The sequence below is a fragment of the Helicoverpa armigera genome, chromosome 14, assembly GCF_030705265.1.
Source record: "Helicoverpa armigera isolate CAAS_96S chromosome 14, ASM3070526v1, whole genome shotgun sequence".
NCBI classification, from domain to species: Eukaryota; Metazoa; Arthropoda; class Insecta; order Lepidoptera; family Noctuidae; genus Helicoverpa; species Helicoverpa armigera.
The window spans coordinates 1,190,299-1,213,332 of NC_087133.1; the positions used below are offsets into that span (position 1 = coordinate 1,190,299).

At 34.9% G+C, this 23,034-nt stretch overlaps 1 protein-coding gene across 1 annotated transcript; it reads right to left on the reverse strand.

Annotated features, from left to right (window-relative positions):
* Positions 1-3,052: 3,052 nt before the first annotated feature.
* On the reverse strand, positions 3,053-19,515 carry LOC110376141 (chorion peroxidase). The gene is made up of 22 exons (XM_064037918.1): positions 19,358-19,515; positions 15,059-15,210; positions 14,553-14,682; positions 14,094-14,228; positions 13,478-13,623; positions 12,959-13,086; positions 12,575-12,611; positions 11,585-11,712; positions 10,986-11,150; positions 10,388-10,563; positions 9,719-9,857; positions 9,186-9,329; positions 8,512-8,685; positions 7,914-8,110; positions 7,086-7,272; positions 6,474-6,671; positions 5,955-6,099; positions 5,473-5,632; positions 4,803-4,961; positions 4,174-4,378; positions 3,727-3,841; positions 3,053-3,225 (listed from the first exon to the last, which is right to left on the reverse strand). Exons 2-22 carry the CDS (start codon positions 15,124-15,126, stop codon positions 3,156-3,158), a joined length of 3,006 nt encoding a protein of 1,001 aa, XP_063893988.1. The 5' UTR covers positions 15,127-15,210; positions 19,358-19,515; the 3' UTR covers positions 3,053-3,155.
* Between the last annotated feature and the right edge of the window lie 3,519 nt (positions 19,516-23,034).

Genomic DNA, 23,034 nt, shown 5'->3' on the forward strand with positions numbered 1-23,034 from the left:
GCTATCTAACACTGAAAGAACTTTTCAAATCGGCGCAGTGGTTCCCCAGATTAGCCCTCTCAAGGTAGCAAAACTAACAAACAAACAATTTATTCAACCATTCGTGAGTAAGAAAACGATATTACGCCTGTATTAAATTAGGAATCAGTAACTAAGGTAATCGAATATTTTATTTGCTGCTATCGATTGTAATTGATACATTATTTGATCACAATATTAGCTGATCAGCGCTAATAAATCAAGTCGCTAAGTTTAGATTATAAAAACCGGCCAAGTGCGAGTCGGACTCGCACTCGGTTCCTTACGATTATTTATAAAACGTACAAAAAAGAATCACGTTTTTTGTATGGGAGCCCCCCAAAATATTTATTCAATTCTAGTTTTCAGTATTTGTTGTTATAGCGGCAACAAAAATACACAATCTGTGAAAATTTCAGCTCTCTAACTATCACGGGTCATTAGATACAGCCTGGTGTCAGACGGACGGACGGACGGACAGAGGAGCGAAAACAATAGGGTCCCTTTTTATCTTTGGGTACGCAACCCTAAAAAGTATCGTAAATTAAATTTAGATGGATGGCAATATCGGTAAATATTTTCAGTTTTTTGACTTGATCAGGAAGTTGAAATAGGTGTGACTACGCATTGTATTCTACGTTTATAATATAAAGCCTAATAAATGGACGTATGGCTAGATAGGTTAACTTGAGACATGATATGAGAAAGAGAAATACATATGTATGAGAACAGAAAGACATGCAAGTTTATCTCCAAAAGAAATTGGGTAAGGGGAAGAACATGATTTTTAACTGACTCCTAAACGAGGTTCACAATTCGGATGTTTATATTTTTTATGTTATTTTCATGATCTCAGACAGTAAGCCAAGTGATAAATAAAGTTATCCCACAAATGTTAAACCGCATCATTGTGTTCTAGATAAAATCAGAAGCAACAGGGTTAAATAACAACAAAAAAATCTATAAGTATTCGTTTACTTACAGGACACAATTAATTTTTAACGGAGCTCCATATACAGGTTGACACAAAATATTGTATTATTATATATTGTAATAAAAATTTAAAAGATTTCGAAACAGAGTTAAAAATATTACCGATATATTTGTGGCATCCTGCATAATTACCTATATTATATTTTTTTACATAAATGAAATATTACATTAATTCGAAAAAAAATACATGATTGTATGATTGATAAATCAGCTGAATTGATTATTTACAAAAATCAATGATGCAAATTACATGCAATTTTATTTATTTTTATAACATTATATTCATTTACAAAATCAACTTTTTTTACAAACAAAAAATACAATTATTTTACATTTTTGATTTAAATATACAAAATAAAAAGACAAAAATAATTTTACGATTTCATTACATTTTATTTTACAATTTAAAAATATTTTTTGGAATTGCCACCAATTCACCAGCTTTATGCCAGTTGCTTCAAAGTCAGAAATGTTAAAATATTTTAAAATTTTATTTCAGCGCATTAACTTTTAAAAAATATATTCAACAAAAATAAAACAGTTTTACAGTGGCGTAATATTACATATTTGACAATTTTGTTATTTTATTTTTATGTTTTTATTTGAACTCTTATCTAACATGTATTTTCTTAAATCTAAAAAGTAAAAAAAAATACTTAATACTTTGAGAAGTACGACAAGCCCGTTGAAGAGAGTCGGACACTGTCTTCCCAATTAATAATACCGGTAGGTGACTTAAATAATAAATAATTGTAAACATTCATTGTTATAACTGAATTAAATTAGGTATTTGAAAGAAGAAAACATAAACAGGTATTACTTTTTCTATTTTCGCAAAACCAAAACGCATTGGGCCCCCGATTCATAGATTTTTTACGGAAAAAATCACCCAATCAGGTACATTCCTCTACCTACATGTTGAAATTCCATACCACAAGAAACAAGCTCAGAAAGAAATTACAGAATAAAAATAAAATAAAAAAAGAAAACTGTGTCAATAAAATAATAAATCAATCTACATATTTCTTTCGCTAAGTTATTACTTCGATGGCGTAATAAAACCTCCTTACCACAAGACATTAATGTTTGCACTGAACCGCTTCCTCAATCATAATCACTTAAATCACCATTAAGTATAGATACCACATTCCTGATGTCTCAACCAGCTCTAGATCCCCACTGTTCGGGCACCAATGAGAAGCTAGAACTCTAAACTAGATGTTAAAAAAAAGAAAAAAAACAATGATCAAAAGTGTAGAATCTATACAAAAAAAAAACAAGAAATATTTACAAAATACTCGATTATGTCACAAAAAGTAATAAAAGGCATGCAAAATTAACTAAAAAAAAGATCGTTTTTGTAACAAAATCAATTGATTGTAAAAATCAATAAAATGGTGGTACAGTGCAGAAAAACTAATTGATTAATCGATGGACGCAATTAAGATCAATTTGCTCTTAGCTGTAGACTGACAATTATCTTATTGAACACTAGAATTGAAGCATCAAGAACAAAAAAAAGAAAAAAAAAACTGAAAAAATACAAAAAAAAAAGAAAATGGCACAGAATTTCAGCTTGCTCCCAAAAATTGAATGCGAAACTAAAACATCCTGTTGTGAAAATAGAAAAAATAACTTTGTAAAAAACGGTTGTGAACAATAGGTTTGGTTTTAAAACAATTTGACATATAAAATGTTAATTTGGAAACAATTCTAATTAGTGACTATTGTTTAAAGAAAAGAACCATAATATTTACTATTAAGTGTTACATATTGTTCAAATAGATACTACTGGTGTAATAATATTATTTCAGGACTTTGAAAACCTTTAATTACTATAAGGTTCTATATTATAGTCGACGAAGGACAATATGGTTGTGAATTGTAAATAATTGTTCAAGTGTCTGTCAATTTCCTCTCCTAAATTAAATTTGAAAATACTCTTGTGGTGAAACTATTTTACATGAAAGAAAAAAATCATACAATAACTATATTTTTAAGTATAACCTACCGGTAATAATGCCATTTTAATAAAAACTTAATTATAAACAATAATTTGACAATTAGATAAGAGTTCAGCTTTTACAAAATGAAACATAGAACATTACAATTTAAAATAGATTTTATCACTAGTAAAATAAAGTTTAATTTTCTTTAAACTTGCTCAAATCCATAGATGGTATCCTGGGACTTTCGCAGGGCACTGGTTCATTCCTGTAAGCAGAAAAAAAGATAGTTTATGCCATAGTTTTCTACGAGTTCTACGATCTTGTTTGAATATAATTAAATGCAAATCTTTAATGAGAAGTTGATAGTATAATTAAATTATTTTTGACATTTTAAGGAGTTACCAATCGAAACTGTTCATCTTTATGTCTGCGACTGTGACTTCTTTTGCTCCTCTTTCTAGTACTTACATAAGAATACTATCATGCTCAGGTTAACCAGTTTATAAATTACTAGCTATTTTCTGGGGCTTAATCCATTTTCCGAAACTACTTTCTGTGCCCGTATAAAACAGCCTATGATAGCTGGACCTATATGTCATCCTGGGATAGTATAGTTTACCAACAATTAAAAAAAAATCAGATAAATAATTCTGAACCAAACAAACAAAAATTATCTTTATAATTTTTGGTCTCTCTTTACAAAAAGAAACACTATTTATCTCCACCATTTTCTATAGGTAACTCTGTTAATCACAACACCACTCACCCAGGTACATCAGGTCTGAGGAAGGCAGACGGCGACTGCGACGACAGCTCTATACCATCGCGGTTGTCACAGATAAGGCGGGACAGTGTTACCTTCTTTATTTCTAGCAGTTGAACTGAAAATTAAATTATTTCATGTGAAGTTGGAAGGAGAAGAATCATTCATTACCTACTTACAATTGAAGTCGTTTTGGTATCTTTAAGCTTCAGATAAAAATAAGTATTCCATTTAGGATATCTAATACTGAAAATTATTCTCATTAGGCCATCACAAAGTCTTCAGCTATTGGTCCACAAATAAATTTTATGTACCTAAATCGGCTTCACATAATATCTGATGCATAAATTATGTTACTTTTAATTACTAATGAATTGCACTAAATGTCTTCACCATGTATCTTTATTATCTCAATACCAAAACCCCTTTTCATTACGGTATTCCACTTACCCGTTGTAAAAGCCCCTGGATTAACACCAGGTTCATGCTCATAGAAGAACCGATCTCCCTTCTTCAGTCTATCGAACTGGTCTGCTATAATGTTGGCGAAGGTAGGCCCCAGTATACCGTGGTCTACTGGTTCTTCTAGCAGACCTCCCACCCAGAGGTCTATGTCTTCTGGGCGTTCGTATACTGAGGATAGGCGTTGAGCTGCCTGCGGTAGGAAATAATTTTTAAATTAGTAATATGGAGTTAAGCTGTTCGTAATTGAGGTAAGGCAGCGCTTGGCTTGCTGTTCGTGGATAAGTAACCATCTTGTCATGCCGATTTCTAAAGGCACGTTAAATTGGTTAACTGTTATTTTAAAATCTTTGGCAGTCATTACGGGTACCCAGAAAGTCTGACAACCAGTCACTATTGGAGAATTGAATAATTGGATTGCGTAGGGCATTAACCCTACCAATCTCTTAGTTAAAAGAAAAAGGCCTAGAGGTCTTAGAAGAACACAATTGATTGATATACTTCCTCCATGGAAAACACTGGTTCACATCTGCATCTGGTTAAACTGAAAGCCAATTCAAACTACATATTCAATGCAATTATTGCAAATTACATATCCAAATATATTTTCTACTTACACTAGGAGCAAACTGCTGGAACTCAGTATAGGGCTCCAATCCCACGAGCTGTCTGTACTTGTTGTAAGAGTTGAGGCCGTGGTCTCTTCCTCGCTGTATGTTGATGGCAGCTAAGTCTACTCCGTAAGGATTGCCTCCGTGAAACATGTAGCGGGAGAGCTGGAGAATATGCGACAGATTTTAAATGTTATTCAGAGCTTGCACGTTAGGCCAATAGACCAATTTTATTTTTGTATACACGAATTACTTCTTAAATCAATTTAAGACCAGATTCAACATAAAAGTTCTGATTTAAAAAAAAGTATGTCTAAATACCTATGCTATAGTTGATTATGGGTCACGTGTAAGGAGTGGATCAGCCATTGCGCAGGACATTTTATTTTGCACAATCATTTGCTTGGACACAGGTGCACTCACTATTCCTTCACTCTCATCGTCCTATGGGATGACAATCCGACACGATCAGAGAAATATGCTAATACCTATATTATGTAGTCGATACGGTTTTATAAATCTTTCAGACATTACATTCTGTGTCTTGGATCGAGGTGCATTGGTGTCGAAATCGAATTTTAGATGATGCTATATTTAAAACTTAACCTTTTGGAGTACCTTCTCCAGAATCTTAGCTCACAACGCAACATAACCAGTGAAGAGAAATCTATCTTACCCCTTCAGTAACAAAAGGATCCACCGTCTGCATGGCCTGGTGGGACAGTCCGATGAGCAGCCTGTCCATGAAGTGTCGCAGCCGCATCCTCGCTGGTTGGAACATCACTTCGGGAATCGATATGGACTCGTAAATCCCGCCCATTTTTGGACTTTGGATCCTGTAAAAATTACAGGTAGTTTTAATATTTTCAAGTATTTGTCTGAGTATATGACAAAGTTCCTTATATCTTGACCGATTGAAACAAGACAAGTAGTGAATCTGTAGCCTATCGTCAGACAATTTTTTGTGTAAAAAATAGCAAAAGTGCTGTATCGAACATTAATTCATAGTGTTTGTCTAGCTTCGAAGTCCAACCAAACTTTGACTTTGCAGGCAGAAGGTTTAAAAAAATTCTTCGTAACCGACTTCCCTAAAAAATAGGTATGATGTTTCGTATGATTTATTTTTGTTTTTATGTACTTTAGAAAAAAATCACTTACATCAATCTCCCATCGACTGTAGAATGTCCGAATCTCATAGCAGCTGCTGAAAACTCTGCCGATAGTGAAGGGTTGACGTGAGGGTCGTATGATGAGGAGTAGCCTTCGGATGGAAGCAGTTGAAACGTCTTGATTATTTGAGGACCTACAACATGGTGTTTAAGATGATGTCAGAAATTATGCACAACTTTAAAATATGGCATGTTTTAGGTTTATTATCGCACAACACAACGGCTCTAACCGTCAGTTGCACAAAAGTCCATTAAAGTTAAAGTAAGAGAAAAGGCCGAAAGGTCTTAAAATATCAAAATTGATATTACACACAATCAAACACACATAATATAAGGTATATAAAACAAGTATATTATTTGGCAAATTGACCATATTTCATTTGACCCTAGGGTCAGGAATCAAATGTAATTTTTTACTTCAATGTCTTAGCCTTATTTACACACTATTTTTCTCAACTGCCGAGACGGGTTATGTTTCTTACATTCTGAAAAAGGAATTTTCTCTTACCCAACAGCAAAGGCAGCCACTCATTATAAATGATATGCTGGAACACAGCCTGCAGTATCCTCCTGGTCTCCCAGAAGACCGTATCCTCATCCCAGCCAGGGTTGAGAGCAGACAGCTCTCTGGCAACCCGGTTGTGTTCCCTCGTGAATATTGTGTGCAGAACTGTTAGGGAGATAATCTGGTTCCCATGGGCGTCGCCTAGAAAGATCATGACTTGAGAAATAGTGTCATAGTTATTTTGCAGGTAGTCTGTTAACCAGAAAGGTTTAGACCGTCTTTCCAAAAATGAGATACTAAATTAGATCGGGTATATATTTTTAATCGACTTAAAAACGAGGTTCTCAGTTTGACATGTATTAATAGGTTTATGCTCAATTATCTCCCGTATGTATAGTCTTATGTAGTAGTAGTTTTGAAATACTCTTATCCCTTATCATACGTACATACTCTGATGTACTACCTCTAAATACTCTGTTATGTACTACCTCTATGTACTCTGTTATGTACCTCTATGTACTCTGTTATGTACTACCTGTATATACTCTGTTATGTACTACCTATATGTACTCTGCTATGTACAACCTTTATGTACTCTGTAAATACAATTCCTACCTGATTCAAAGCAAGCAGCACCCTCCTTCATAGACAAGCACTCTTTCCTCTCCGTCAGAGGAGGGAGTTCCCTCCCAAAGTCGTTGAAGGTCCTCAGCAGCCCTCCTGCCTCTCGAAGAGATGATAACTTCTCCTCTGAACTGCCGTATAAGTGGGATAGGTCTGGGTAATGAGTTGCACCGTTCATCTGTAATTTTTAGCAGACTTTTGTTGGTAAGAAGACCAGATCATTATTTCTGTTTTACTAGAAATATAGAGGAAAAGATGGTAAGATTTTTTATTTTTCTTCTCTTTTCTTTCTTGCCTTCTTCCTATTTTTAACCAGTTCACGCATCCACATGAAATTATCCTAATAAAACCGTAAGTCCAAAATATATCATAGTACATAAGTTCCCCATGCAAACTGAATTCCCATTAACTTCTGATCCCCATTTCCTTTGATCCTCATTTGTTTTCATAAGTGCTAAAAAAGAGGGTCTACTTTGATTTCTATTTTTACTACATTTGATGAGTCATGATGTTCATTCATATTTATACGGGGTGTGTCGTTCACAATCACATTAAATCCTATCGCATATACTTTATGATATTCTATGGCGAATTGAAAAAAAAAAACCTAATCCATTCAGTGGTTTAACCACAGAAGTCATTTTTCGTTTTTATAAATTACAACATCATATGCAAAGCAGGGATAAAGTTAGGAGTATCGAATGTTTTGATCAATTGACAGCTGTCAGTTTTCAAGGGAGGATTACAGTTCTTTGTATTGACTGACTTTTATATGGTGTTCCAATTTTCGCACATTTTTATTCTATTTAAACTACTAACCTGCTTAGCATACCCCACGGAACAATCATCGGCTGGAGCTATCTGAGTCCTGACGAAGTTGATACATTTGCGCTGAAACTGTCCGTAGAATGGATCGTCTGGGGCCACTTCTATGGGAGCACAGGCGAAGTGCTGCAGTTCTGGAGGCAGGAGATCTTCACCATCGTTGGAGCAGCAGGATATGGCGCTGCCGTTATCTGGGTAAATGAAAAGACAGCTTGAATCTAATATTATTTAATCCTGTGGACTGCAGTCTGCCCGTGACCATGGATGCTGTAAAGGATCCGAAACATCCGCCCATCAACTCCCGAGCCTTTTCCCAATTATGTTGGGGTCGGCTTACAGTCTAACCGGATGCAGCTGTGTACCAGTGTTTTACAAGAAGCGATTGCCCTATCTGACCTCCTCAACCCAGTTACCCGGGCATCCCAATACCCTTTGTTTAGACTGGTGCCATACTTACTGGCTTCTGACTACCCGTAACGACTATCATGGATGTTCAATGACAGCCGGGACCTACAGTTTAACGTGCCGTCATGCCATTCTCAAGGACCATGTTCCTGCAGAATTGTTACAAGACAAAGAGTATTTAACAAACCTGCAGTAAACACGACTCCAGCGCTGATGTCATGAGCTATGAACTGTCCGAACTGCATGAACATCTGGTTGTGTGTGCTGCTGGGGTGGCTCCCGTCTAGCAGTAATGTGCTGCTCACTCGTCTAGCACTGGGTAGAGGAAGTCCAGACTTAGCTGTTCTCATGGCCCAGGTTCCTGTGGAAGAATTTATTGGTATTTTTATCATAGTCGTGGATTATTTTGAACATTATAAGTATAAGAATATTGACGGTTACCAACGAGGTAGACAAGAGACGTTACATATTATGTCATTGATGATAAGGAAATGCGACATGATTATTTTGTTAATCAACGTTTAAATTGGCTAATGTTTAAGTTTCAGGTCAAAAACCAAATGAAATCAAAGTTTGAAGGCTTAGAACAGAAATAATGTCAATAATTACAGTAAAAGTTTTTATTTCAAATTAGCCCACCAAGGTTATTACATCATGCGACCCCTTTCTGTCATACCATGTCGATATCTTTCATGCCACCGTTCATGTTGATACCTTTTTGAGATGGAAAATCAGTAAACCCCTTTAGTTGTGGACGCAGTGGGAAGGTGTATCAGACACTATTCATGTATTTATTGGCAATACACACCCTCTGGACCAAGAAAGTGTATAAGTAAGTCTTAAAAATATAAAAGCACTTACCATCACTATAATCTGGAGGCAGTAGTCTCTCGAAGCCAGTGTGTATAGCACCCCAACTCGAGTGAGTGGGGTTGTTGCATTCGCCTCCAATACTGCGGTAGCGAGCCGGGGGTGAACACGAAGGTGGTGGGGGGCAGAATGGCCCTGGTGAACAAACAACACAATGATGGAGTCAAAGTCATTTATTGTTTGTAAAACATAGGTACCTACATAAAATGGAGATCTTAAGAATAAGTACAGTGCGCTAGATGAGTTTCACTATAAAATAATAAATAATCATTCAATTAAATAAGTAATTTCTTTCTTTCTTTTATTTTTGTAAGCGCTGACTACAAAAATGGAGTGTAACCCACAAATGAAATTTCACGATGAAGTCAAGATATTATTTTTAACCGTCTTAAAAAAGTAGGAGCTTGGCAGTTTTGGTAGATTTTACAGGTTAGGTTTTGCGTGTAGGAGTTACAAGCTCTTCATTGTTAAACCACTGTAAAATTGCAATAAATGGCAACTTTAATATAACGGGGGTCACTTACCATCAGTATGCTCTGTGAAACCCAATGCCAGTTCATCATCAGAGATCACCTGCCGCGCCTTCAACTCTTGCGCCGCGAACAAGTTCAGCAGACCGCCGCGACCCAGCGTCGCTGCGCGGGCGTCGTGGGTCACCACTGACTGTGGTAAATAAGAATAGAAAAGTCACAAACACATGACATTAATTGACTTTAATCATCAATCATCATAACAATTTTGACAGACGCAAGGATAATTAATTAAAAAAGGATAAAATAATCGAAGCTTCGGTGCATCGAGCAGTATCCCTCGCCTCTTGAAAGCCGTAAAATATGGAAGTGCAAGACGATTTTGGCTGAATTTAAATAGTTTGTCGTGTTGAGAAAACAGATCAAAAAAGTCTGCGACATGTATTGTACAAAGATCTTGTTTTCATGGTTTCGTCATATATATTCAAATTTTCAGTTCGATTCGTTCTTCTTTATTTTACAACAATAAAAGATGCTACATGCTACCCGTGGTTTCAACCGTTGGGTTAGCTTTACCCAATTGGGATTAGTCAATTCCTGACAAGTTAACTGACTTACCTATACATATAACTACATATATAATTTGTTTGTAGATAATATTAGGAACAAAGTAATGATATTAAAAAAAAACACTTTCAACAAAAAATAGACTGCCAGTCTCACCAAATGATGTCCATAACTAGGCGAGCTTCTATTGACGAGTGTGCGCGCAGAATGTTCTAGCAACTTGCCGGCGATGCTCATCCATTGCGCGAGGGTCTGTCTCGACTTCTGGTGAGAGGCCTTCACGTCATCTGCGCTGATGGCCGTGGAAGCACGGGCGCTGTGGTCTGATTCAGCTGGGATTGGAAAGTTTCATAAAGAGCTATATAGTTTGATTATAAAATAAAGACCTTTGCAACTGTCTACGTGCAAATTAAATCTCATAATTTGATCAAAACGAAAAGTTAGGTCAACTTTTTTACTGCCGGCGACTTCGTCCACATATGGAGGAAATAATTATGTCCCTGTCTCGGATATAAAGTAGTCTACCTTGGTCTCCAGAGTTCTATCTAACTATTTTAATATTTTTTTTTCTCAGTATTAGTAAGAATATTAAGGTTTTCATGCTGTCAATCTATCTATAAGTTTAATATAACCTTCATTCACGGCTATAGGTACTACCAAATGTTTCGAAACAGCTAAATTCAGTTCAGCTAACATATGTACGTCGTACTAGCAACAGACACGTTCTTAGAAAAAACTTAAATACACAACATACCTGCATGTTCTCTGAAAGTGAAGCAGCATATACCGACAGAACCTTCTAGATGGCAGGCCGGGTTGTAAGACCTGGAGCGCACGTGAGCTGGACACTGCACTTTGGGCACGCATCTACCCAGACGAGGGCAAGAGGCGCAGGGAGGCTCTTTTGTGTGATAGTGCTCTGAAATTGTATGTTATATGCTAGCTATTTTATGCATCCAAGCTTGAAGTCATCGTCATAGCCTAAAAACGTACACTAACGTCCCCCAGCATGGGCGAGGCCTTTGTCCCATGTTCACTAGCTAGGCATGCCTGTTGGTGAACGCAATGTGCTATAATTTTAGCTTTAGAAACGTACCATGGCTTCACAGGTTAACAAAAGATGATTACTCGACAATAGTAAGTACTCAAGTATTAACGCTTATAACTTCTCTGTATAAGAAGAGACATGCTGCATCCTACACTGGACAGTAAAAACGGCTACATATTGATGAATACGGGTGTCACAAACATGATCAATAATCATAATTTTGCCAAAAAATACTCGAATTTTTAAATACTTTATCTAAAACTGTCACACCACACTATTCCAAAAATCTTTGTTAAAAATCTTACCTTGTCCATGTGTCACACCAGAATCCCGAGCATGCGCGTACAATAAAACCGGACAAACCACGACTACATATACGAACAAACGCAACACACTATTATAAAGACACATCTTTAATATTAACTTTATATTTCTTTACTAAATTACTTTAAACTTTGGTTCAAAATTCACGGTAAAATGAGCATGGTTCTATGCCGTGAGTAAGTGGTTGAAGAAATGAACGAAAGTGAGGTTAAGATCTATGATAAATAGTTTTTGAAGGTAGTTAGGTATGTAAGATTTTAAGTTATAAAAATTGTGATGAACTTCGTAGGTAGATTAAGAAAAAATAAGTTCTTACCACAGATTAGTATTTCTACTATGCTATTACAAAATATAGTAGTTGATACATTAATTTAAGACGTGTACCTATTAATCTATGAAAAAATAATTTAAGACTTAGAAACTTTTCAATCGAAAAAATAAATTTCATTTCTGACAGCCACTTTACCGCCAATTTTGGTATGATCATATTTTTTTTTCCGATTAAGGCAATGAGTTCCATATTTGAAATGAACCTGTTTTGTTTCAACTTAAGCTTAGTAATGAGGTTTTATTTTATGCTTTATCTCAATTCTATTGTTGTAAATAAAACAACTTTAAAATTAAATAAATGTATTTTTAATTATATTCCTACCTACCTAATATTAACTAAGTAACAATAAATCACAACACATAACAAAAGAAACTCGTAAAATGGCAGAAAATTGCCTCAATCTCATATTAATTTAATTAAAATAATAATAACTTCAAATAACATTTATACTCTATGGAATAAATACATTTTGTACTGTTTTTCAAGCGCCTTACAAATTATGAATAGCAAGAAGTTGCTTATAGGTGTCTTACACCGAAGCTACTAAAGGCGCAACGCATTGTATTAATTTTACGCCAAGCAGATATTTTTCTTTGTAATGCTTCAAGTTTTCGATGTTTTCTTCTGTTCCTGAATTTGCAGATCAGTGGGCAGGAAAAATCCGACTAAACCACCGCCTGGAAATAGACAATATCATTAGCCTTTATTAAAACCGGTATAAAGTGAGTTGGACGTATAAAGTATTTCGAAGGAACCTATAAATAAAACGGCCAAAAAATACGTTTGTTTGGGAGCCTCCTTAAAAAAATATTGTATTCATTTATTTACAGTTTACATCTTGGTGACGGACAGATTGATGGACAGGGTCCTCGTGCCCCAAAACAAATTGTTTTTCTATGGCAGGGATTTCAATATTAGCTATCTTGTTTAATAACATCTACCCCGAGATACAGCGTATGATAACTCGCTAGCTAGATTACCTATTAGACGGCAAATGTAAAAATGAAATGTGTGAAAAACTTACAAAAAGCAATAGATCCAAATATATAGAAAGCAGCTTCACAGTTGGTGTCCAGGAGTTTCTTCAGCACGTTGATGCCCGCCACGGCGCTGGCACGACCCACCATCAGTGTTAGACATACTGCCATCGCCCTGGAAACCAAAAGATGGAAATAAATAGTGATTCAAGAGGAAGGTTTAGGTTAATGTAAACCTCTGATATACCTATGCACAAAATAATAGTTTGGAAACTATAATTACTTTTAAAAAATCAAAAAATATTTATTCAAACTTGACGGCCCTATGTGTTTTAGCTTTTTTCGACTTTCATCAACACACAAATATGTAATGAACAACAGTATACCGTAAAAGGTCTTCGAATTGTTATAACCTCCTAAATAAAGTAGGGAAACATTGATAACTGATTAGTAAGTTAACTAATTTTTAGGCAAGATCTAAATTATATACAACAGTATTGTATCTATAACTCAAAAGATAATCGTTATTTTAAGCAATTCTAAGCCTTTAAAGCAAATAAACTTACTTGACATAAGTAGGGAAAATATCGACACTGTAAGTGTTGAGAAAGCCGAAGTTCAGCACTGCTGACAGAAAGCACACGAACAGGATGGCGCTGAGGACCCAGTAGGGACTGCTGCTCAGCACCAGGGCTGATAACCCGGCAAACATCTGGATAAGGAAACACATGGTTAAGTTAGCGATGTACACATAACAAAGTAGATGAGGTACAGTAAGTTAAGCGATGTATATAAAACTATATAGATGAGGTACATAAGAGATTAGAGGACCTCGTTGCTAATTTATAGCTGCACGAGTCAATAGATTATCAAGTTAAGCAACGTTTGGTGTACATGGTTCATGTAACCAAGTTATCGGGTTGCCCAGATTAAGAGGTTGAAGCGGTTAGATAGAGACTTAGTAACTCCATGTAAAACACTAGAATTCAGCTGCATTCGGTTTGACTAGAATCCGACCCCAATATTTTGGGTAAGGGCTAGGCAGATGATGATAATAGGGTACATTAGACAGCTGAAGATAAATTAATGATGATGAATGTAGGTTCATTATCATTTACATGATGTTGTCTGATAAGATAATGAGAACAATTTCAGGACTTATAATGATTTATACACAATTACCTGAATACTGATAAAGAGGCGTTTTCTCCCGATGCAATTGATAATACTGCTCATGAAGATGTTACAGAAGGCCAGGATCATGGTGATAGCACACACTAGAGTCATGGCTTCTGTGTTCATAGTACAGTCTTGAATCTGGAAACAAAATAATTGACGATTAAAAGAGAACATAGCATAGCTAACACAAAAGTAAAATAAAGACAAAAATTATATGAACAAGTAATAGAAGGAAAACGATTCGACGTAAGTAAGCACGAGTAAAACAAGAAAGTACTATATGAAGAAATAATAAACCTTTTGACTTTAACCTAATACTTTTACGAATTCCCAGACTACATTTTCAGCGAGAGATCAATTTTTTCCCTAACTTTATGATGGTCTTTTAGCAAGCCATTTAGCATTCAAAATTGTAGCTTATGCTATCATAAACAAGGTTAAACATTGTACCCTAAACCTTACCTCTGGAATGGAAGTGGAATTGCTAGTGAACCTTATCATCTCGCAGATGCTGAGGCTTCTCTGCCCTCCAACAACTGATAACATGAAGGCGTTGATGATGAACGGCAACCAGACGAATGTAGCATTCATTCTGAAAAGAGGACATTGAAACTTAATTAAGAACTAGAGAGTATTAATTAACATGTGTTGAAACATTTACAAATGTATGAATCCGCCTATCATTCCGTCCTACTATGTATGTAATATAAAAGTATATAGTACGAAATCGACAAACGGAAAGAAAATTTCTTAATCCAGACTAAGATATAAAATTTCCAAAACAGCAGTGCTTATATACTTGGAAACCTTCAGATAACCAACTTTTAGGAACTGTGCAATTTGTGTGACGTTTCATAGGAGCCTGCAAAGGTCTATTTTGAAAGGTCTATTAAAAAAAAAATATATTTTTACACAAGTTTAAGTAGACTACAGATAAAGGCTTCTACATAAGGATTGTTTGTACTTACGTGATATAACAGATGACAAAAAGGAAAGATATTAGTAGAGTATACTTCAACAGTGGCGCCTTGAACATGGGTACTGTTTGTGCTACTATGGAACCCCAGAAGCCTTTGTGTAGTGCTAAGTTGTGTCCTTCTTCTAATTCTAATGATTGCACCTGTAATTAAAGTAACAAAAATATTTATATGTCTGGCCTTCCTATTTCTGCTATTACCAGACAACAAAGTAAAGGCCCATTTTCACCTACAACATTGACGTCCGTTTTTCTTAAAACAACTGTTCATTTTGAAAATTAACGCTAAAATTCCCAGTTAATCCTGTTGTTTTGAGAAAACTGACTTTTAAAGCTGTTGAGCAATGGTTAAAATGGGCAGCACGTATAGTTCATAATTAAAAGACTAGAAGAATAGTTTTCAGCTTTTTTGAGGCACAGACTACACAAAAGCTGATCGAAGCGGAGAATTTTTTTAAATCCAATAGTATTGTCCTCCTGTGGGATATTACTGACCTATGTCAGGGCTCAGGGAGACACTAGGCTATGTTTAAATAACGATATTTAATTGATTGTTTAAAAACTCTGCTTTTACCGGAGTCTGGGAATATAACCAATTTTTTGCATAATAAAAACTTACATATGTATTATTAGAATAATCATACTGTTCCTATTTATTTAGGCTCTTTTGTCAAGACTGGGATCTATGTCTTATATATATTTACCTATGTAACATCTAACGTTATCGTTAATTGTATGTTTCTTGTAGGACTGTAAAATCATCGTTGCACACGGCGACATCTGATCTCTTACTATCAAGTTCTCTGACGTCATGACAAAGATAAATACACGCCACACCTCCTATAGATACAAACCTTTTAGATCTTTAGGTAAATTGCGGTAAGTAACCCCGCCCACCTTATCACTAGCAATTTGTTTTACAAAGACTTCGTCTAATGGTACCTTTCCGTAACCGTATCATATAACGCGCGTATTTGTCGCAGCCAGCTCGCTCTAGAAGAGAAAAGACAGCCATATACGCAAGTACTGACGGATCCGCCTGTTTGGTTTGGCGGACAAAAAGCTAGTGGTATATGGCGACGAGAGACATAGATTTGCCTATCATCTGTATGTCTTACATCAGACTTAGTTTGCAAATCTAGCCGAACGTATGGCTGGATTATATGAGTATTTGAAGCGAGATCAGCGGTGGCTGAATAAAAGAATATTGCGTGCACCTCAAAAACATTCATGTACATATATAAAGTATCGATTGGTGAATAGAGGCGTTAGAGGCATTACACTGACAAACGCATACTGCACAGCTCGAAAATGTCTCATGATGAGCAAATATAGCAATCTTTACATTTATAATCTATAACATACAGCACGTATTTAACAAAATTATAACAAAACTAACTGCGATGTTTGATTTTGAAGATAATTGCAAACTAAACAATGGGGCGATTGTATTTATTTAAGACTTTTGGTATATCAGTGCTTATCTTGAAATTGGTTTGCGTCACTATTTCTATTACTGAACGGGTCATGGACTTTTACGGGACGAGATAAAAGGTCATTCTTGTTACAGATGTTTTATTTCACAAAAACGGTCGTTGCGTATAGTATGTACAAACAGTACATCAACCCACCCCAGTGTGTCAATTTCTGCAATAGAATTTCAACCTTATCACAAAATAATTTATTCAAAGTAGGCTGGAAAACAGCACTTTTCAAACGTCAGGATTACATTAGACGGCCCCAATAGTGGAAGGTTAATGTTCGATTGGTAAAACTTGACAGGTTCGGGTAGGTACTGTAGGTAGACCAATTTTTTTTTTGTTTCAGCTGAGGAAAATGCCTGACGCATACACACACCGCCCGGGGAGACGGTGAGGCTATGTGGGGCTTGCACCCACTAAAAACCTCAGCGTTTGTGCCGTCTTCTGCCTTTTAGAAAGGGGCCACGAGGACCAAAGACGACTTTCGTGACCCGGGTAGGTTGACCTGCTGAAATTGTCTTCGTATTTATAACTCTGCGAATCGAGCAGTACTCAAAGCTTTAGCATACAAAGACAATGTGCATATACATTTACACACACAAGTATGGTACACCCGCTTTCATAAGATAAAACTCTAAAGCAATGACTTGCTACTTAATATGAAGCAACAAGTGTTCCTAAACTCAAGGCAAGTTACAATTAATCAACAGATGCTCTTCAATTAATACGTCATACATATATCAAAATTATCTCACAGAACTGGTGATTGGTTTGTTTAAAATCATCAACTATGATTTAGTTGGCCTTGTATTTACAAAAATCTTTTCAGAAGCAAAGGTTCGGCAGTTTAAGAATAAAATAATAATTTACAAGATCAATAAATAATAATAAAAAAAAACCTAATTCTATCAACAATAATAAAACACTCTGAAAAGTACTAATAATGTCATAGAACAACTGTATTTGGACAAATTAAACTTGAAATTAGTGAATTCAATCAAAGTTTTCAGTCGGTCTGTTTCCGACTAAATACCAGATCTTTCTAATGTGCGTGCTCCCATCCATTTTCATACTGATTCATGAGCCCAAACAAACTATCGACCGACTAAAAGTTTGAACTATGCGGCTGCTGAAAGCATAAACATACAAAAATATTCACAAAGAAATTACAACAGTCTACCTATTATCATTAAGATTACTACTACACTATCTTAAAATTAAAAACATTGCGCAAGAGTAGAATAAGACATTATCTGTCTCAGACAGCTTCCGATTTAATGCATCGTCATCATGCGTTTTTTGTTCTTTATCAATGTTTTTAGTTACGAGTGTTGTTTTAACTAAGGTAATAAGGTGGAACGCTACTGGCACGAGCCATTAATTGGTCATAATCACCTGCCTAGCCTTTTCCAACAAAATCAAAATCAAAATCAAAACCAACTATGTTGGGGTCGGCTTCCAGTCTCACTGGATGCAGCTGAGTACCAGTGTTTGACCTCATCAACCCAGTTTCTGGGGCAACCCCTAGATAAGACTGGTTGTAGACTTTCTGTCTGACTACCCTTAACGAGTGACTGTAGATAATTCAAAAACATGCTCTAAATACCTGAACTCTTATTGCCAGATTTCTTATTTTATTGATCGTATGTTATCAATTATTTCTTAATGGTACAGCCTACGTACTGTAAACACATATAAGGAATCGTAGGAACATAGATATAAATTGCGCGTGTTGCAAAATACAATAAAGTGTCGTTACTCGTTTATTTACATAAAATTATGTTATCTATGAATATCACGTTACATCGCTGATATTGTAAGACAATAACTGCTATTCTCTAATTATTATTTCTGCAAAATCAGCATTAAGCTAACACTGCATCAAATTCCGCAATAGTCAGCTGTATCGCTTTTGGGTCACCGTATTACGGGAGGTTCTCAATTCATAAGCATGTTTTGGTAGTAATGTATTTTTTTTTATTACACTTATTTTTTCCAGGTTTTTTTTTCCCAGCGTTTTCCTATAATAGGAGACATACAAATATAATAATAGAAAATTAAAATAATGGCAAAACTCGAACTAAAACAAACGAAAGAGTCGCCATAAAAATATAGGATCCATTTTAAAATATTTCATTTCTAGTCAACCTATTAGCTGCGACCATTGCCAATTTGCCAAATTGCCGTATAAAAAAAATATTGGTAAACAAATCAATTTCGAACAATGCCTTATTTCATGCAAACAATACACAATTTACCTACATATCGCAGTGTTCCAATTTAGTGCTAAAATGTATCACGATACAATACATATAATACAATTAGGATACGATATATAAATAACTAGGCATTCAAAATCACTTTTAATATTGGCCTTAATACTCGTAATCAAAACGTAAAAAAAAAAACAAAAAAACAAAGTTAGGTTAGTATGTCAAAGTTATGTATGTCAAAAAATTATAAAAAAAAAACAACATGAATAATTTTAAAAAAAATGATCATTTTGGACTCGATTTTCGGGAGAATACCGCAAAATTCTGAATCCATATTACACAATATTTATTTTAAAAAAAATGCCCTCTATTCTACTCCCCTTTATTTCGGAGAACAATCTATCAAACTAATAAAAAATACTTTTTAAAAATTCTACACAATCAACACACAAAATCTAAAAATAAAAAAAATACCTATGTTTTCCTAATAACATGTACTTTGACTTCGTCTTTGAACCCCTTTTTCTAACACAATAACAATTAAAAATTCTTCAATTTCATAAAAAAATAACCAACTTCTAACACATTTTCTCTCACCTGTCATATTCAGCGCCTCTTCGAAAGGTACCTTACTCCCTTTGACCGTCATTGTTCACATTGACACTACTGTTACACTATATAGCAAAATGTCTAATATTCTATTCCCGTCATGCCAAATTCTTGGCAATTACTGCCTCGTTCACTGTCACGGTCGCGTTTTATAATAAAAAGTGTGGAGTCAAGCGCTGGTTTTTGATTGGTAGGCGGTTCCGTAGTTTTATTATTTATATGTGTCGTGTGCAAAGTATAAATTAATTAATGTTTTAATTATAAATAAATTGTTAATGTAGTAAAGTTATTCATATTTAAACAATAGAAAATCATAAAAAATACACGTAATTTATTTACTAAATCGAATCGAATTAATTGACGAATCTTGTTATTTTTTCAATAATAAACAAAAGTACTTCTACTATGTAATAAGAGCGCGTGTGCAGCTAAAGTATTTAAATATATTTATTTTCTGGTTTACCTGATTACGTTTTCAATAGCTCAACTAAACTCAACGCTAAAACTTAACAAACTGCTATGAACACTGAATTAATGTTTATTATTAACATTTAATTGAACTTGTACCGTATCATCAATTGACTGGGTTATATTACAGTCTTACGAAATTATTAACATGTTTGTTACACTTTTATCGCAAGGGACACCGCGATTGTTTTTTTTATTTATATTACTACTCTAAGTTTAAATATGTATACTCGTAAATTATGTGCCAATTCAATATTAGTGCCAATAATTGGTGGGCAGCAGTTCTCACCAAACTTTTTGGCGGCTCAAAACTAATTTCTGTGCACAGTTACATATATTTGGCTCATACCTTCGCTCCACTGATTTTTGGAGCGGACCACTAATTTGGCAAGACCTACAAGACCCTATATTGAAACATCGTTTCAGTAGCACATTAAGGTGTATTGAAAATAATTATTTACCTACTAGAATACATGAATCATTATTGATTCCTACTTAAACGACGTAGAAAAAATATAGGTACTGCACAACTCATTTTAATATCAGTGATTTGAAGTATTTAGAGCCCTATTATATAATGTTCCTACAAAAAAACTGTTGAAGATGAGACCACAGATTTGTGCCAGACATGACGTCGGGGAAGAAACCCACGGGGCTCGTCAACTGTCACCTACCCCTTATCAGTAACATAATACCTTCAAAGACCTTAAAGCACACAGCCAAAGATAGTCCAAAATTGATGGAATTATCTCCAATCTGTCATAATATGTCTCCCTTTATCTTATTGGTTAGCCTTTATCGACAGACAGACCCCAGACATCTATGAAAGCTGATAATATAGTCTAGTCTTTGGATGTATTTTTGAACATATCCAAGGCTTTTTGCAAAAGCGCTAGCTTATGCCTACTGTCTGCGAGACTTCACTACAAGCAGTTGCTGAAGTAATTTTAACTTTGAGTATTTTTTTTGCAGTTGCTTGTTAGCCAGTTTCTTGGGTTGAGAATATAGATAAGCAGTGGCTCCTTGTAAAACACTGATACTCAGCTGCACACGGTTACTGGAAGCCAATCCCAACAAAGTTGGGAAATGGCTAGGCAGATGAGGTCAGTTTTCTTGAATTTATCAATTTTAATAATATTATGTCCACCATAAACTTATGTACTTATCTCGTTTTTAGCTCTTCATGTAGCCTTATTAGACGGGACGGATTGTTTTAGTCTGGAAGTTGATAATTGATTCACCCGTGCATCGGAGAGCATGTAAATGTCTGTCCTGCGCCTGATCTCTTTCCGGTCGTGTCGGATTGCCGTCCCATCGGGTTATGAGAGTGAAGGAATAGGGAGTGCACCTGTGTCTGCACAAATGCTCATGCACTATAATATGTCCTGCGCAGCTGACTGATCTCCTTAAGTGAGAACAGCTGCCGTGGCCGAAATCGGCCGTGGACGCCATTATATTATTAGACGGAATTCCAAAAACAAAGAAGATCAGCCTTTTCCTAACTATATTGGGGTCGGCCTCCACTCTGGTCAGATGAAACTGTCTTCCTGATCTCCTCGAAGCAGTTACCTGGACTCCTCAAACCGATACCGCCTGGTAAGATTGGTTGTCGCACTTTCTACCTTCTGAATACCAGTGAAGTCTGGCAAAAATGTGAGACAGCCGCGCCTTCCAAAACGCGAAAATAAAGAAAAAAATACTCTTTATTTTATTTTAAAGTACTATTATTTTTAAGTAGGTACATTGAATAAAAACCGGTGTCTTGAAACTACTGCTATAGGTATTTATTTTGAGTAAGCAAGAAGTAACCCAAGTCCTTCACAGTGTTTTTAATCTTTGTAAACCAGTTGAAAAATAAGGTTATTATTTTATGTAAAACAAACATCAAAACATTTTGTTTAATTCTGACCTCAATCCATTGGTGCTTATTTGTTTAGTTTTTAAACTAGTAAAATTGATAGACCTACATGCTTTAAAAAATACTGCTAGTAAAACATTTGGTACAGATAATTTAAAATGAGTATAATATGTAGAAAAGAAATGCTCAACCAAATAAAAAAAAATGGTGAATTTGTTTAAACGCGCTAATCTCAGGAACTACTGGTCCGATTTGGATTGAATAGAGAAAAAATTATTTCAGTGTTAGGTAGCCCATTTATCGAGGAAGGCTATAGGCTACTTTTTATCCCGGTACGGGAAGTAGTTCCCACGGGATGCGGGTGAAACCGCTGGCAGAAGCTAGTAAATTACACATGTGATAAAATAATATCTTGATGGTGTATCATCTGCATTTTAAGAACACGGTACCCTAAAACGCGAGATGACACTATCAACAGATAACAATGTTTGTATAGTAAATAAATGTGTGTGTACTATATACTACTATATATAATATACTCAGTATAATGTAATTAATTAATGTTAGTATGTAATAGTAATCCTATATAAGTGCTACCAACATATAAATATGTTAGTTGAGTACATAATTAAATTTCCATTCATGATTACTAAACATTTTATTTTTATTTAATCAAATGCGTTATAAAAAACGGCTTCTGAAAGACTCAATGATTTATGCATAGTAATTGTAACACATTATTTTATGTATTTATTAACTCTCTACCAGTTATCTTCCTAATTTTAGTTCTTTTTTTTTATTGGTCTGATTTATGGAACAGTGACGCATTTTATTTATGTTTTTTTTTTATAATATATGCAGCAGTTTCTTTAAATGATAGTTATTATTACCTACTGTAGGTAGTTTCAACATTCAGGTTTTTTTAATAGGTAGGTATAGTTCTGGTCAAACTCAATGGCAACTCAGAACTATTCCAGAATATTGAAAAAATATAGGTAATTATCCAATGATATACTTAATATATTTTTTATACAATCTGACGCATAGAAACTCGATAAAAATAAAACAGAAAATAAACAAAATAATTTTATTTTAACGTCACATATACATAATGACTATTTCATCAACCTCTGTTATCACAAAACTTATTGACTAAATTCTTACACTATTTACTTAAATAATATCTATTTACAAAATGCTTCTTATATTTTGACAAGAAACAATATAAATGGCCAGTCTTGTTTAGAATCTCATACCGTTTCACACATTCAACGGAAGAACCCTAAAAATTCCGCTAACCGTTGTTCTGATTTTCAAAATTCCGAAATAAATACTTAAT